A 14,890-nucleotide genomic window follows, 5' to 3' on the forward strand; every position below is an offset into this window, starting at 1 on the left:
ATCCTCATTTCAAAGGTTCTGAAACTGATGCTCTAAGAAATTATTTGTTCAAGTCCACAGAATGTTAGTCTATGTTCTTGTTCACTGCAGAACTGCCCAATACCTCTTGTCCGACACATAGCAGGTTCTCTATAAATACTTGTGGACTGAAATGTATTTGGAAAGTGATAACACGTTCATTTAATAAACTTCCAATCTACTACTTGGGCAGAATATAGCAAGAATAGTAGTTTACAGCTTTCTTATGTTCGGTATGACTTTTCTTAGTAATAAACTTTGACTCACTATGCAGGAATCTAGCCATAACTTTGTTTTGATAAGTAGTTACAATTTCAGCAATGTTTTCTAAGTAGCCCTTAATTGATGCTCTCAGGCTAGGATAAAACAACATAAAAGTAATTTTCTCCAAAATCTCAAAAGATTGTAGTTCTGCACAGATATGGACATAACAACTGATAATCTTACTGGGAGTGTTCTTCATGAGTAAGGAGCTAAAGATAGCTATGTCCTGACTGCTGCTAAAAAAGAAAAAAAGAAAAACAAAACTTACAAAACCATTTCCTTAGATTTTGCCAGTACAAGCATATTTAGCTGTAACTTATGTACCCGTCAAATGCCTTCAGAGGAAACAAAAAAATTAAATTTTATTTCTACTGCTAAAATTATTTAAATTTTATTTCTACTGCTAAAATTATTCAATGTTCTTATTGAACTTACCCAAATTAAGGTGGGGTCTAAAACAAACACTGTATTTTTATTCCATTCCTTAGTATGGCATTTTTATTAGCAAACCTTAGTATTTTTATAGATATTTTGTTTCTTAAGTCTATTTTCTTTTAATTACATAAAAAAATATTTTGGTTTCCTGCCATTAAATGTTTATTGGAAAGTTAGCTATACCCAAGGGTAATGAAAGCATATGTCTGCACAAAGATTTGTACACTGATGCTCACAGCAGCTTTATCTGTAATAGGTCAAAACTAAAATAACTCAGATGTTTATCAGCCGATGAACAGATCATGCAATAGCCATACAATGGAATATGTACAAACTATAAGTACGGGCAAAAATATATACATATCCCCAAATAATTGTGCTGCACGAAAGAAGCCACACCCCTTTCCTCAAAAAAAGAAAATATACTGTCCATTGGTATAAATTTCTAGAAATTGCAAATGAATCTATAGTGATGAAAAGGGAAGGCAGGAAGGAGGGACTAAAGAGATTTAAAAAAAATTTTTTTAGAAAGAAAGGAAGAGGGGGGAGAAAGAGAGAGAGGAAGATAGAGAGAGGGAGAGAAGGAGAAACATGGATTTCTTGTTCCATTTATTTATCATTCAGTGGTTACTTCTTGTCTGTACCCTCACCAGGGATTGAACCCGCAACCTTGGTGTATAAGGATGACACTCTCTAACCAACTGAGCTACCTGTCTAGGGCAAGGAGACTTTCAAAAGTGACTGATATGATCATTATCTTGACTGTGGTGATAAGTCTCATGGGCATCTACAAGGTAAAAATCTATCAAATTCTATACTTTAAAAATGTGCGATTTATTGAATGTCAATTTAATTTCAATAAAGCTTTGGGGGGGAAAAAAGGAGGGTGGGAAATGCTAAAAGGAAATGAGCTATCAAGCCACAAAAACACAGGGAAGAATCTTAAAGGCAATACTGCCAAGTGAAAGAGAAGCTGACAAAGAAAATTCTGAGAAGTGCTGAATTAAATTACAACAGGTCAAAGGGTGGAAGGAAAAGACAAGAAGAGGTTATCCAATTAACCACTTCAGTGCAAAAACACGAGAAAAGACAGTTCACATGCCTTAGTGTATGTTGGAATTATTAAATTGAATGCAGAACATAATGGTTTCTTATGATCTTCACTTTTAAATCAATACAGTCTTTCTTCTGGTTTCTTCAAGTGAGAGAAATCCCATCCAAACTAACTTAAGCAAAAAATTCATCTACTGACACATACATGGAAAGCTCACTTAGCTATGTCTACATGCCCACAAATAATTTTTATTAAGAACTTCAATGAAACTCTCTAGATAGACCTTTAAAAGGCTAAAAGTTATTAGGGCACCACTCAGAGGTGACCATGATAATCACATGATCACTCTGGTCAGGTCTCAAATGAGCCTTCTTGAGCTCCATCAAAAAGTGTGTGTGCCTGTAGAGCTGGAAAGTTCCACAAGAAAGCAATAGCAAACTATAGTTTTCGAGCATGAGTCCCTAATGCTAAAGGCACAGAGAGTCTCTGAAATGAAGGCACTTGAGCTGCTTCTCAGACGGGCAACTGTATAAGGCTCACTTTAAGGTGAGCAACAGCAAGAACTCATTTAATAATGACACTGGTTCTCAATAGAAATGCAGGAAATCCTCATTAGTCATATGTAAATCTTTTAATATCATCAGGCTGACAAGTGCTCAGGGCTTCACAAGACAAAAGTATCCCCGAAATTGCATCAGACCTCATGAATCCTTAAATTCACAGGTAATCCTTTATTTGAAAAATTCCCAGGTCAAAAGCTGAAGACAGCCATACAACGATTATGTTTTCAAAGTACTTAGAAGGAAGGAATCAGGTATGTTTTATATAACCCAAATAAATATTTCATTCCCTTAGTCATTCAGTAAACATGAGCATCCATTATGCAGATTAAACCATAAGAAACTGCTGCTATTTGACCATTTTTAATCTACCAAAAAAGGTCATTTTCATATGGCTCAGCCAAACACCAGGCATTGCCCTCGGTGCGAGGACATAACAGTAATCAAAACAAATAGCCTGCCTCTAGGTGGAGTTCACAGTGTGTGTGTGTGTGTGTGTGTGTGTGTGTGTGCGCGCAGCAAATAACAAATAAACAAGCAAATACATGACATATCAGGTGGTGCTAACATACTTTGCAGAACAATCTAACGGTCAAAAGGGATAAGAGCACAGGGGAATGTTTGTTGCTTATTTCACATGGGTGGTCAGGGAAGACCTCACTGTTACATTTCAGCATTATTGCTAGAAGTGAGTCTCCGAGATTCTTCTAGGATGGCAAAATCTGGTTACTAACATAAAAATTTCTGCCAAGCTTATGCACAAGAACAAACAATTCTGCTAAAACCACTGGAGTATTATAACTATTACAGCCCTAATTAAACTTGCAGTCAATTTGTAACTAAACAAGTACATGCCATAAAAAATATTACTGCTGCTTACAGTTCTTATATTATGTACAACACACGTCATGTAAGCACTTTATTTTTTGTCCATGTCTTCATCTAACCACATATCCATGTATAAGAACACACACAGAGATAAAGCAGTTTATTCTTACATTTTTTGAAGAACCTGGGCCATCACAACCCCACTCGTTAAATCTTCCACAGTCTGGCATGGTGCATCCACATTAAACGTCTGGATCTGAAGGGAAAAAAGATTCCATGGTTAACTATAGAGAAGACTTCTTAGGCTTCTTTTTGTGAGTACCACATCTTGGGAGTTGTAATAAACTTCAAAAGTCAGAAGAGTTGGAAAGATTTTCCCTTATGGGAAATTTCCTGCAGGTTATTATTGTAAATGTTTCCCTTTGGCAAAGGAGAAATTGTGGAGGACACTGGGTGTTTTCTCAGCATCCATTCTACTCACAGATGATCAATCTAAGATCCGCTCTACCAATGACTGACTCAGGGATATATAATAAGGCAAAGACAATTTGGATCAAAGAGATGCAAGGGAATGCTTCCTTGAACTTCTGGGAAAGAATAACCAATTTCCTCTTGATGTGAACAAATATGTTGTCTCAATTGCCACTAGCAGTCACTTTGTGGCTATTAAGAGAATCCGTCTCAGGATGAGGCCAATGCAGTGGCGTGCATAGAAGAGGTTTAGAAAAACTAAGTCTTGGAGGCCAAAATTAAGCCACTACATTAAAAAAAAAAACCTTGAAGTCTCCTGTTATGTGAGAAAGATCTCTTGTTTAAGCCTGGCCAGATTGAGATTCCTTATACTCAGGCAAAAATATGTATACAAATGTAGAAGTCACACTACGGTTAGGTTAGATATTCAATGCACTTTGATTTTAAATGTACTCTGCATTAGAACTGTGTACTAGTCAACATGATGTGGTAAAAAAAATAGTAGATATTATTTCCATGAGTAAGATAATACAGCTGAGCCAGCAATGATTACAGCCAGCAGTTCAGCCAGGACTTAGAAGGATATAAATCACTGAGGACAGACAGATACAGGCCATGCTCTCACAGTTTACAGGTTAGTAAAATGACAGTATTATAGGAAATGCAAACAGCAAGCACACGTTTAGAAGTGAGAGTAGGAGGCAATCTAGGAAAGAAAAGAAGCTTAGTATGGATTGTGTAGACACTGGAGGAAAAGATAGTACAGGGAAAAGAGTAAATTGGTGAAAGACCAGGTTAAAGAGGAAGCATTATTGTGCAAAACCTCATTATCCATGTGAGAACTTGATCCTAAGAGCAATGCGGAGTAAGCAGCAGAGTAAGGTCAGGCGATCTGCATTTTACAGGGGTGGGCAAAAGTAGATTTATAGTTGTTCACAGGGAAAATACAATAATAAATAATAATACAAAAAGAAATTCTGTTTTGCGTACTCACAACTGTAAACCTGCTTTTGCCTACCTCTGTATAAAGACCATATGATTCTGTTGAGAATCAGTATCATTAAATGAATTCTTGCTGTTGCTCACCTTGCAATGATCTCGGAAATTAACACATCTGTCTTCACACACATTTTTAGTGATTAGATTTTATGTCCACAAGATATTTCTGGATAACAGTACAATAAAACTTAAATATAATTGCACCCAACTGCATTAAGGCATAACATTCTACCTGACGGGCTGTAACCTCTCTTTTAATTCCAAGAAGCCATTTTAACACCACCCAATCTCCACATCACCCTCCCCCACAAAAATGTGAGAAGAGTAAAGCATGAGATCACCTGGAATTAGTGTTTCTAGAGCAGAGGTTATCAACCAGGGCAACTTTACTCCCTATGAGACATTTTTGGCTGTAACAACTAGATGGGTGCTTTTGGTATCTAGTAGGTAGCAGCCAGGGATGCTACTACTAAACATCCTATAATAAATGCACAGGCAGAGACCACAACAAAGAATTATCCAGCCCAAAACGTCAATAATGGTAAGATTAACCAACCCTGCTGTAGAGCAGTGGTTTTCAAAGTGTGGTCCGGCCCCAGGCTAGTAACGATAGCATCACCTGGAAAGGTGTTGGAAATGCAGAATATCAGTTCCCAACCCAGATCTACGGAATTACAAACTCTGGATGTGGAGCCTTGCATTCAGTGTTTTAACGAGCACTCCAACGAAGGTGACCATAACAGCCACTTCTTAGATAAAGCATAAGAGCCACTAAAGCATTAGAGCCCCTTCTTAGATCTAGACTGAATGCAATCAGGGCACAGAGGCGAAATTACCTGTCCAAAGTCACCCTCAGTGGGTATAAAACAAAAATCAGAATTTGAACCCAGGTGGCCTAATTCCAGAACCTATACTCTTACCACGTTGTACCAACCCCCAACTTAAAAAAAAAAAAAAAAAAGTTTAAAAAAGTATATGTGCTTTAACTTTTGTACATCTGATTTCTTTACTTGTCCATTAGAAGACAAAACCTGTTTGAGAATGGACTTAGGCAAAGCACAGAGAATGGATGGGGAAGATAAATTATACCCACCATAAGAATTATATCCTCCGTAATTGTCCACACTAGTGTGCATTTTATAGGCTGCTAAATAAGTAATATGAGAATTGTAAGGATGTGTTAATGTCACTGGGTTTCCCAGAAGAAATGCACTGAGCCTGTGGGATGATGCTTTTCCCACTTAGCTTCCTGTCATTAACTGGTCACATCCCAGATTCTTTCTGGCTTTTCAGTCTCTATAACCTAGAAAAAGCGATCTGCCGAGACCGGTTTGGCTCAGTGGATAGAGCGTCGGCCTGCGAACTCAAGGGTCCCGGGTTCGATTCCGGTCAAGGGCATGTGCCTTGGTTGTGGGCACATCCCCAGTAGGGGGTGTGCAGGAGGCAGCTGATCGATGTTTCTAGCACTCTATCCCTCTCTCTTCCTCTCTGTAAAAAAATCAATAGAAAAAGCGATCTTTTCATGTACAGTTCAAGAAATTAGGCTTGACAGATGCAGTAGGCAGGGCAAATTTTTCTAACAGGTAGGAATCCATTTTTGACTCAGAGGGTGGGGAGAGGAGGTAGAGTGGAAATTTTCAAGCACATCTTGCTGAACTTGCTTGTAGTATAAACTTTGATTTGGAATTTATGCTTAAGATGTTTTCCACTGGTAGGGTGATACTTTGTCTTTTCATACGCATTCCTCTTTCAAAAAAATTTGTTTTGAAACATTTGGTTCTTGGGTTAGTAAACTCCTTAATACAATAGCATTTTAACCAGCATTTGGGGCAAGGATATGTTCCACAGAATTGAATTCTGCATAGGTGACTAACCGCCATCCCTTTAAGTGCTGAGCTTTATTTTTACCATTTCTAGTGGAAGAACTTCTAAAATGTACTATATACCTCATACCTCAAAGTAAATGCTATGTAGTTAAACTTTTATTTGAGATTCAGGATCATAAGTATGATCTTCAGTAACTGAACAAGGAGCCTCTGGAAGTATTGAAGACCTCAGCTCAAAGACGGAATCACCCCAACTGAACTTTGAGTTCTTACATCTCCTATGTTACTGACAGCTGTCGCATTTTGCAGAGTGCTGCAGTTACTTTCTAACCTGCTGTATGCAAAGTAATCACACAACCAAGTTGTCTGTGAATTTATATTCAAACTAGAGGCCTGGTGCACGAAAATTCGTGCACTGGAGGGGAGGGGGTCCATCAGCCTGGCCTGCCCCCTCTCACAGTCCGGGAGCCCTAAGGGGATGTCCTACTGAAGGAGGTGATTGGGCTGATCAGGGGAAGGCGCCGCCACCATCACCCTGCAGCCTTTGCTGCTGCCACGGAGGCTGCCTGCCCTCGGTCCTCACAGCCGCAGCGGCTTTGTCCGAAGGACATCTGGAAGGACGTTCGGCTGTCTGGTCTAATTAGCATATTATACTTTTATTATTATAGATAAATTATTGTAAATGGGAATCTTTTCTTTGGAGTGTATTGTATACAATTTTCCCTCCTATTTAACTTTAGAATTGTGTTCAGCATTAATCTGGCTTCCGACATAAGGGGAGCTATGAGACAATGTACATTTTTCAGCTACCTCACACATTTTCCACATAAGCATTTATAACGACAAAGAGAACAAACACAGCATTAAACTCAACTTCCTTTGGAAACATTTCAATGTGCAATGTTTCATAATGTTTCCAAATCTTAGAATTGTACATCTCTGTGTGAACTCTGATCTCTCATCTTCTCTTCTCCAGAAATTTTGCTCGATGAACCTTCCGGTGGCATTTCCAAAAGCCTTTTCTACAATGCCTTATTCCTTGACCTCTCTCCACAGCTGATAGCCTGGATTAGCTGTTTTGACATTTTACCAGATTCTATATAGGTGCTCTCACATTGTGTGCTTCTGTTAGTAACCCCTTCAAACTTCCCTCTAGGATTCTTCCTCTTATTCTATTAGCATTTCTCAGGCAAATAGCTGCACTACCATCCTTTTGCTGATGTCTCTGAAATACACCTCTTTGTTTCCATGACACCTCTTTCTAGACTTGAAACAATGCAGCCCTACTTCCAATTCAATTAGCTCCCTCATCTTTGCCCTCTTGCCTCTTTTTCTAGCGTGGAGGAAGGCTCTACTTTGTACAGACTCAAAAAAACGCACATCTGAAGATCCTTAATCTTCCGTGTACAACCTCTGCCAAACCTATCCCTCCCACAGTGTCAAAAAAATGTGATAATGTCTTTTCTTTATCTCTCCTCTGCCTCGTCAAACCTTGGCCACACTGTGCAGCGTATCAGTTTTTCTCTCCTCTAAAAGACAGCAGTGAAACCCATCTCCCCGCCTGAGGTCGGAACCCATTACAGGTGTAAGCTGTAAGTTAATATTATTGCAAACAATCTGAAATCCCGAGAATGGCCTCATATAAAAGTTAATGAGTATGATCAAGCTCTGACATTGTATGTATTGTTTCAAAAAGACACACTCTGTTTCATGGCATAAGCCAAATGATGAAAACCTCAAACTATTTTCATTACATTTTTTTACAACCGACCTAGGAATGCCTCTCTAACCTTTCCACAGAACTGCCCCACACAGGCGAGTGAAGGCTGTACTCCGGGGATCTGAACTTGTAACCCAAGGCACCGCTAAAAGGATTTGACATTTGTGTTTTACTTTTAACGTTATGAGTTCATCACCTCCATAAATATAGTCGTATTTTATTCTAAAAAAAAAAAATGGTATTTAACGTTTTCAGCAATAGGACGAATGCTCCAAGAAAGAAGCACTCGGTGTCTCCTGTGGCTCTGACAACCTGTGCGCACACACACCAGGCACTGACACCGCGGCGCGCGAAACACACCCAGGCCTGCGGTTTCGGTCCGGCTCTGGAAGAGGCTGCTAAAGGCACAAATAATCGAACACATTTTTTTTTTACATAAAGACGTGAGGATTTCAGTAAACGTTTAGTAATTTAACATTAGAATTCCATCCACAACGTTGCCCGTGAGAGGTCGAGTTCCACTGCTGATTCCCCAAATACCTTCCAGATTTGTGCTGTATCTTCACTACCTCTAATGAGTGCCTCCACACCGCTTCCTCTCTCATCGCTGAAGTGCACCTCGCCTTTTATTTAAATCGTGTTTCTGGGTGCCTTTTTTGTCTTTTTCCTACCCTCCCTGCAAAGCACTTCTCCTTTTCCAGCGGGCCGGCTCAGCCCTGCAGGGGCTGCGCTCCATCCCCCGCGAACCTCACAACAAAGACGAGGAGCGTCGCAACCAGGGGTCCCCGAGTGCCTCCGTCGGCGGCCCCGGAGGCAGGAAGAAGCAACCCTTCGGCGTCCCTGGGAGCGAGAAGCGCCAGCGCCTCATCAGCTGCAAACAACCCTAATTACAGTGCCGCCTGCACCCCATCATTAGCCTCCACCGGGCCAACACCTCAAGCCCGGGAAGTCTTCGTCGGACCCCGGGCTGAACCTCCCGTGCCCGGCACCTCCCCGCCGACCCCCCGCCCGGCCACGGGTGAAGACGCGGCCGCACCAGCCTTCCCCCGGCTCCGCCCGCCCCAGGCCCCGGATGTGACGGCACCGCAGTCCTGGGCACTCGCCCCCCGCGACGAGCACAGGGGGGATCCCGGAAAGGCGGTCGGAGGGAGGGGGGTCTTCCCAGCCCCGCCGGCCATCGCATACCCAAGTGAGAAGGCTCTCGCACAGCTCCACCCGCTCCGCCGACTCCACGTTGAACATCTTCCCCGGCTGGGGCTGGCAGCGCCTCCCCACCTCGCCAGAAAGCGCAGCCGCTCGGGCTGGGGCCGCGTCCGAGGGTCCGGGGAGCGGATCTGGCCTCTTGCCCACCTTTGCCCTTGGGCCCGGGCCGCCGACTCCGGTCCGGCGCTGGCAGCGGCTCCCGCACCGTCACCCCGGTGCCCCTCCTTTCCTTTCACTCAGGACGCGCGTCCGCTGCGCGCGCGCGCGCGCCCGGCCACGCCCGCAGCCCCGCGTCCCCGCCCCTCGCCCTGGTCCAGCCGCGGCCCACGGGCCCCTGCGCGCAGCCGCGCTCCGGCCGGCCCGCCTCCCCGCCGCCGCGCGCGCGCCCCCACGCCCACCCCCCGGCACGTCTGGGTGCGCGCGCGCCGGGCCCTGGCGGCGACGGCGGGTCCTCCGCGCGTGTCCTCACGGAAGCGCGGCAATGCGCGTGCGCCCGTGCCCGCACTCCCAAGTGGAAAGGAGACAGCTAGTGGTCGCCGGGGAGGGGAGGCGGGGGCCGTCCCCGGAAATAATCTCTACCCTCAGTCACCGGGAGTTGGCGAGGTATCCTCTGCGGTGGAGAGGTACGCGCCCCCTACCCACCCCTCCCGGCCCGCGGCCGGCCACGCCCACCCACCAGGGTCCGGGCCCCGGGAGCTGCCGGCGGGGCTCGGCGTGGGCGGCACTGCCCCGGGGTCGCTGCCTTGGACCCCGGGGCTGCGCCTTCCTTCGGGGAGCCCGGGCAGAGCCCCAGAGTTGCCCGGTCCCGTCCGGAATCCCGGAGGCGGTGCAAGGGCCGGAGTGGCGAGCGTCTCGGCGTTTCTAGGTGGGCTTGGCCGGCGGTGAGGAGAGCCCGCCACCCTTACTGGGTCTCGTGGATCCTCGACCCCCTGAAAACTTTAGTTACGTAAAGAAGGGAGAGGGTGTGCCCCAGTCCGCGGATCCGTGAGGACCCGACAGTTCCCGGGGCCTGTTTCTCCCAGAGTCCTGCTGCTAAGTGTTGGCCTTCGTCCTTATGGCTAGGGGGATCGTCCCCAGCTCTCACCTTTTTAGAGGTGTGAATCTATGCAGGGTTACCGATACATTTTTATGCTGTATGACAGGCGGAGAATTGCATACAGCGTACATGTTTAAAGAAGAATTAATAATAAAACACCCAGATAAAAACAGAACATTGCTGGTACCTCAGGAGTTCCACCCACACTTTGCATTCCCTTCTGAGCACAATTTCCTCCCTAGACTGTGACTTTTTTTTTTGCTTTTCCTTATAATTTTACCGCCTAGGTGTGCATGCCTAAACAGTATGGTTTTACTTGTCTGTTTTTGAACTTTGATGAGTGGGATCATATTGTATTACTTTGTGGCTTCGAATTACTGGTGAATTTGAATGTTTCTGTAGGTAACTTTTATTGCTGTCTAGTATTCCACTGTGTGAATGTAACTGTATCCATTCTACTGTTGATGGGCATTTTGTTGTTCTAGTTTGGGGATACTAAGGGCCATGCTATAAGCAGTCTTAAACCTAGATACTACTGCAAATGTGTAAGAGGGTTATTTTTAAGAATACATGCCTTAGAGTCCAGGGAGAATTGTTGAGTCATAGGGTGTGCATAACTTTACCAGATGATGCCAAACTTTTATTGGAGGTGCAGCAAACTTAACTTCCCAGGATACATCTTTACTTTGGTTTGCAGTTCCTGGAGCCCCCCCCCCCCCTTTTTTTTTTTTCCTCATTAGATGTATGTTTTGTCAGTGAGCATTCAGAATAATCAAGATGGCACTGACTTTTTTTTTTTTTTTTTTTAAGAGAGAGACATTGATGGGTTGCTTCGGGTGGGAATGGGACCCACAACCTTGGTATGTGTCTTGACCAGGAATCAAACCCACCACCTCTGGCACAGGGGATGATGCTGCAACCAACTGAGCCACACTGGCCAGGGCAATACTTACTTTTTAATAATGCCTTACAGAGTACCAGTTCACAGTTCGTATGATGATTTTTCATTATGTGAATGTAAAAAATCTTTCTTGAAGTCTTCTCGATGATCTTTCTTTTAAACATTCTTCCTTACACTAAGGGGTAGAGAAATAACAAATACGTATCTCACCTGGCTGTTTCCTTTGATGCCTTGTGGATCTTTGTCAAACCAGGTTTCCTACAAACCAGTTTCTGTGGAATCCCTTGCACTTGAAGTGACCAAACCATTACCCTTGTTAGGCATGCAAAGTCAGTTAGGTGAGTCTGACTCCCCTGTAACTTGTGGGATGTAGAGGAAAACAAGATGCTAGACTTTCCTGGAAGGACTGTTGTGTAGAGAACCCCTCTATTCCAGCTGCTCAAGTTTTCAAGGCTTGACACAGTTGACTAAAGTCTCCTTTTTCATGTCAGACTGCTCACCCCAATGCGTGATAGTACAGAGTTCTTGAGGTTTCATTGTGTAGCTCCAATTTCCTTCCATGAAGGAAATTATTTTAAAAGCTTGGCGGACGTCAGTAATTGTCTGCAGAAGCCATGTGGCCATCACATTCCTACATGAGCTTGGGTACAAAGACAATGAGTTTATCCTTTGAAGTTATGGAATTTCCTGTATTTTCCTTATTTGTGTGTGTGTGTGTGTGTGTGTGTGTGTGTGTGTGTGTGTGTATTTCTTGGAAACTTTGGAAAAGATCAAAGAGAAGGGAGTGGAACTTAGCTGTCTCCTTACTCAGGTTAGTTCTCATCGACAGCTGTTTATCATGTTCAGGTAAACATGGAGCCCTGCATGGTAATGTTCCCAAGTTTATCCTGTCTTCCCAGGGAATACCTACTTAGCGCTTTGATTAAAGGCGGTTTGAGATGCTATATAATGCAGCTATGGGAAAGGTAGGGCTAAGTTTTATCATGGTTCTGCTGATTCCTTGACAGTTGTTAATAACTGTTAACAACAGTAATCAAAATATTATAGCTCTGCCCTGGCTGGTGTGGTTCAGTTGGTGGGAGCATAGTCCCGTACCCCAAGGGGTCTTGGGTTCAATTCTGGTTGGGGCACATACTTGGGTTTCAGGTTTGATCCCCAGCCCCAGTCGGGGCCTTACTCAGGGAGGCAACCAATCAATGTTTCTCTATCTCTCTCTCTCCCTTTCCTTCTCTTTAAAAATAGGTGAACATGTCCCCAGGTGAGGATTGAAGAAAGAAAAATAATTATAACTCCCATTTACTGAGAACCTATATAATGTGCCAAGCAATATGCTGAATGTTTTTTCTTTGTTATTCCCTAGACCCCATAAAACAAGGTGCTGCATTTTTTTTTTTGCCAAAAAGTGGCTGTTTGATATGGTTCAAATTAATGTTATATATTTTACATATACGGAAGCTGAGGTTCAGATTTTACTTAAGCACACAGTTGTCTGACTCCAAAGTTTATGCTTCTTTGATATATTAAAGTATATTCCTCACTAAGATTTAGCCAGCTAAGCAATAACAAAGCCAAAGCTAGAAATTAGTTCTGCTTCTATAATTATTCTATCAATTACCAACACAGTTTCAAACATATACAGTATTTTGTTTCTGTAAATCTCTAGTAGTTAAAAACAATGCTATCAACACATTTTCACATTTGACAGGAACCTGTGAAATAGATTAGATACCATGTTCTATAAATTTAATAACCTTGTTTCTGGGTTTGAAGTAAGCTGCATTTAGTAGCGGCTATAACATGTGATATTCCCTGTGCACTGCTCAGGGAATAAGATGTAGTCAATGTGTGTGCCTCCCAGTGTACTCACTGAGACCTTTATAAGACACCATCAAGAAACAGGTGGTAGGTAAGAGTGAGACTGAGACAGATGATTTAAATCTGAGCACTTAAACCGAATTTTCATCTCTCACAGGAGGAAGCAGGCACTGACTTTTATTTTTATTGTTAAAGTAATATATACTTGAAAAGAATTCAAACTATAAAACTGTATCCTGGGAAGATTAAGATCTGCCTTTTCCAGTCCTCCCCACTTGTAGTCACTTTAACCTTTGGTATTTATCTCTTTTAACTTTATTTTTCTATTGCAAAAAAACTCTGGATCATAAAAATGTAGTGGTGGGACAAAATTAAGGAATCCTCAGGTCTCGCTTTTCCATTTTGCAGTAAATGAGAGGTCCTGTGAGATTAAATAGGGTCACAATTGTAGTAGCAGAATTGGAGCTAAACTCCAGGCAATGCTTGGGCTTCAGTTGAGAGCTATGATGTTGGACACAATTGATAGCACTGTTCTGTTCTAGATAAAAACTGACTGTGAAAAGCAAAAGTCGGACAATTGAAGCTCAGATCAACTTTGGAATTCATTAGCAGGATTGAGGTTTATTGTCATCTTCTCCAGTAGAAAATCTTCTTTCTATTGTTTATCCCCTATAATCTTAAATTTGCTTCTTTCCAAACTAAGGTGGTATTTTAATACCTCATTTTTGAGCCACTAGCTCCTACAGTTCCTTTTCTAAAAATCTTTATTGTTGAAAGTATTACAGATGTGCCCCTTTTTTCCCCCATTGACCCCTTCTAGCCTGCACCCCAGGCCTTCACCACACTATTGTCTATGTCCATGGGTTATGCATATATGCATACAAGTTCTTTGGTTAATCTCTTCCCGCCTACCCACCTGCCCACCCCCACCTTCCCTCTCCGATTCGACAGTCTGTTCCATGCTTCTATGTCTTGTGATCTATTTTGTTCATTAGTTTATTTTGTTCATCAGATTCCACATATGAGTGAGACCATGTGATACTTGTCTTTCTCTGACTGGCTTATTTCGTCTAGCATAATACTCTCCAGGTCCCTCCATGCTGTCTCAAGGGGTAAGAGATCCTTCAGTTCCTTTTTTATACTCTGACTAGAGGCCCAGCGCATGAAATCGTGTGCAGGTAGGGTCCCTAGGTCTAGCCTGCAATCAGGGCCATCTTCTGTCTGCTCACCAGTCCCCAGTCCCACCCCGCCACCGCCCACCTTGGTTCCCCGTTCGCCATCCAGTGATTGGAGCCTACGGGCCCAGGGGAGGGACCAAGAGGTCTGCCTTCTGCCTGCTTGCCAGTCCCCAGTCTTGTCCCACCACTGACACCCCCCCCCCCGCCCCCCCCCCCCCCCAGTTCCCCGTGGTTCCCTGTTCGCGATCTAGCGAATGGAGCCTGCGGGCTGGGGGGAGGGACCAAGAGGTGGTCAATGTACCTCATAGCGACTGGTTGATCAGTCGTTCTGGTCGTTACACCGTTATGGCCGCTGGCCTTTTATTATATAGGATTATAAGTGAAACTACTTTTGAAGCTCCCAACAAGTAGGTCTCAGTCATCATTAGTAGTTCTCCCTATGAGAGCCCCTAGGTTTAGGTAGGGTTCCACATGACAAGAAAATGCAACTGACTTCTCTGTGCTTCTCAAATTTATCAGCAGTCTCCCATCCTACCCTTTCTCAGCCCAAGCACCTTCTTTGGTAGAACTGGAATTTGTGGA

General features: G+C 43.4%; 2 protein-coding genes across 5 annotated transcripts in view; one reads left to right on the plus strand and one right to left on the minus strand.

Annotated features, from left to right (window-relative positions):
- The window catches only part of HOOK3 (hook microtubule tethering protein 3), an 82,646-nt gene extending 73,038 nt beyond the window's left edge, over positions 1–9,608 (minus strand). The window contains exons 1-2 of the mRNA XM_008143893.3: positions 9,361–9,608; positions 3,330–3,415 (exon numbers count right to left, since the gene is read on the minus strand). Of these exons, the coding sequence (XP_008142115.2) occupies positions 3,330–3,415; positions 9,361–9,417 (143 nt within the window). The 5' untranslated portion in view covers positions 9,418–9,608. The remainder of the gene's footprint in view (positions 1–3,329; positions 3,416–9,360) is intronic.
- Positions 9,609–9,803: 195 nt separating this feature from the next.
- Positions 9,804–14,890, plus strand: part of RNF170 (ring finger protein 170) — a 33,920-nt gene continuing 28,833 nt past the window's right edge. For 3 of the 4 annotated variants that reach the window (XM_054720008.1, XM_008143892.3, XM_054720009.1), the window contains exon 1: positions 9,804–10,001. The gene's annotated coding sequence lies outside the window, so the exon portion shown is untranslated. Of the gene's footprint in view, positions 10,002–10,040; positions 10,244–14,890 lie in introns of those variants that run through there. The other variant, XM_054720007.1, reaches the window with a different exon arrangement.

The sequence above is a fragment of the Eptesicus fuscus genome, chromosome 8, assembly GCF_027574615.1.
Source record: "Eptesicus fuscus isolate TK198812 chromosome 8, DD_ASM_mEF_20220401, whole genome shotgun sequence".
In the NCBI taxonomy this organism is placed as follows: domain Eukaryota; kingdom Metazoa; phylum Chordata; class Mammalia; order Chiroptera; family Vespertilionidae; genus Eptesicus; species Eptesicus fuscus.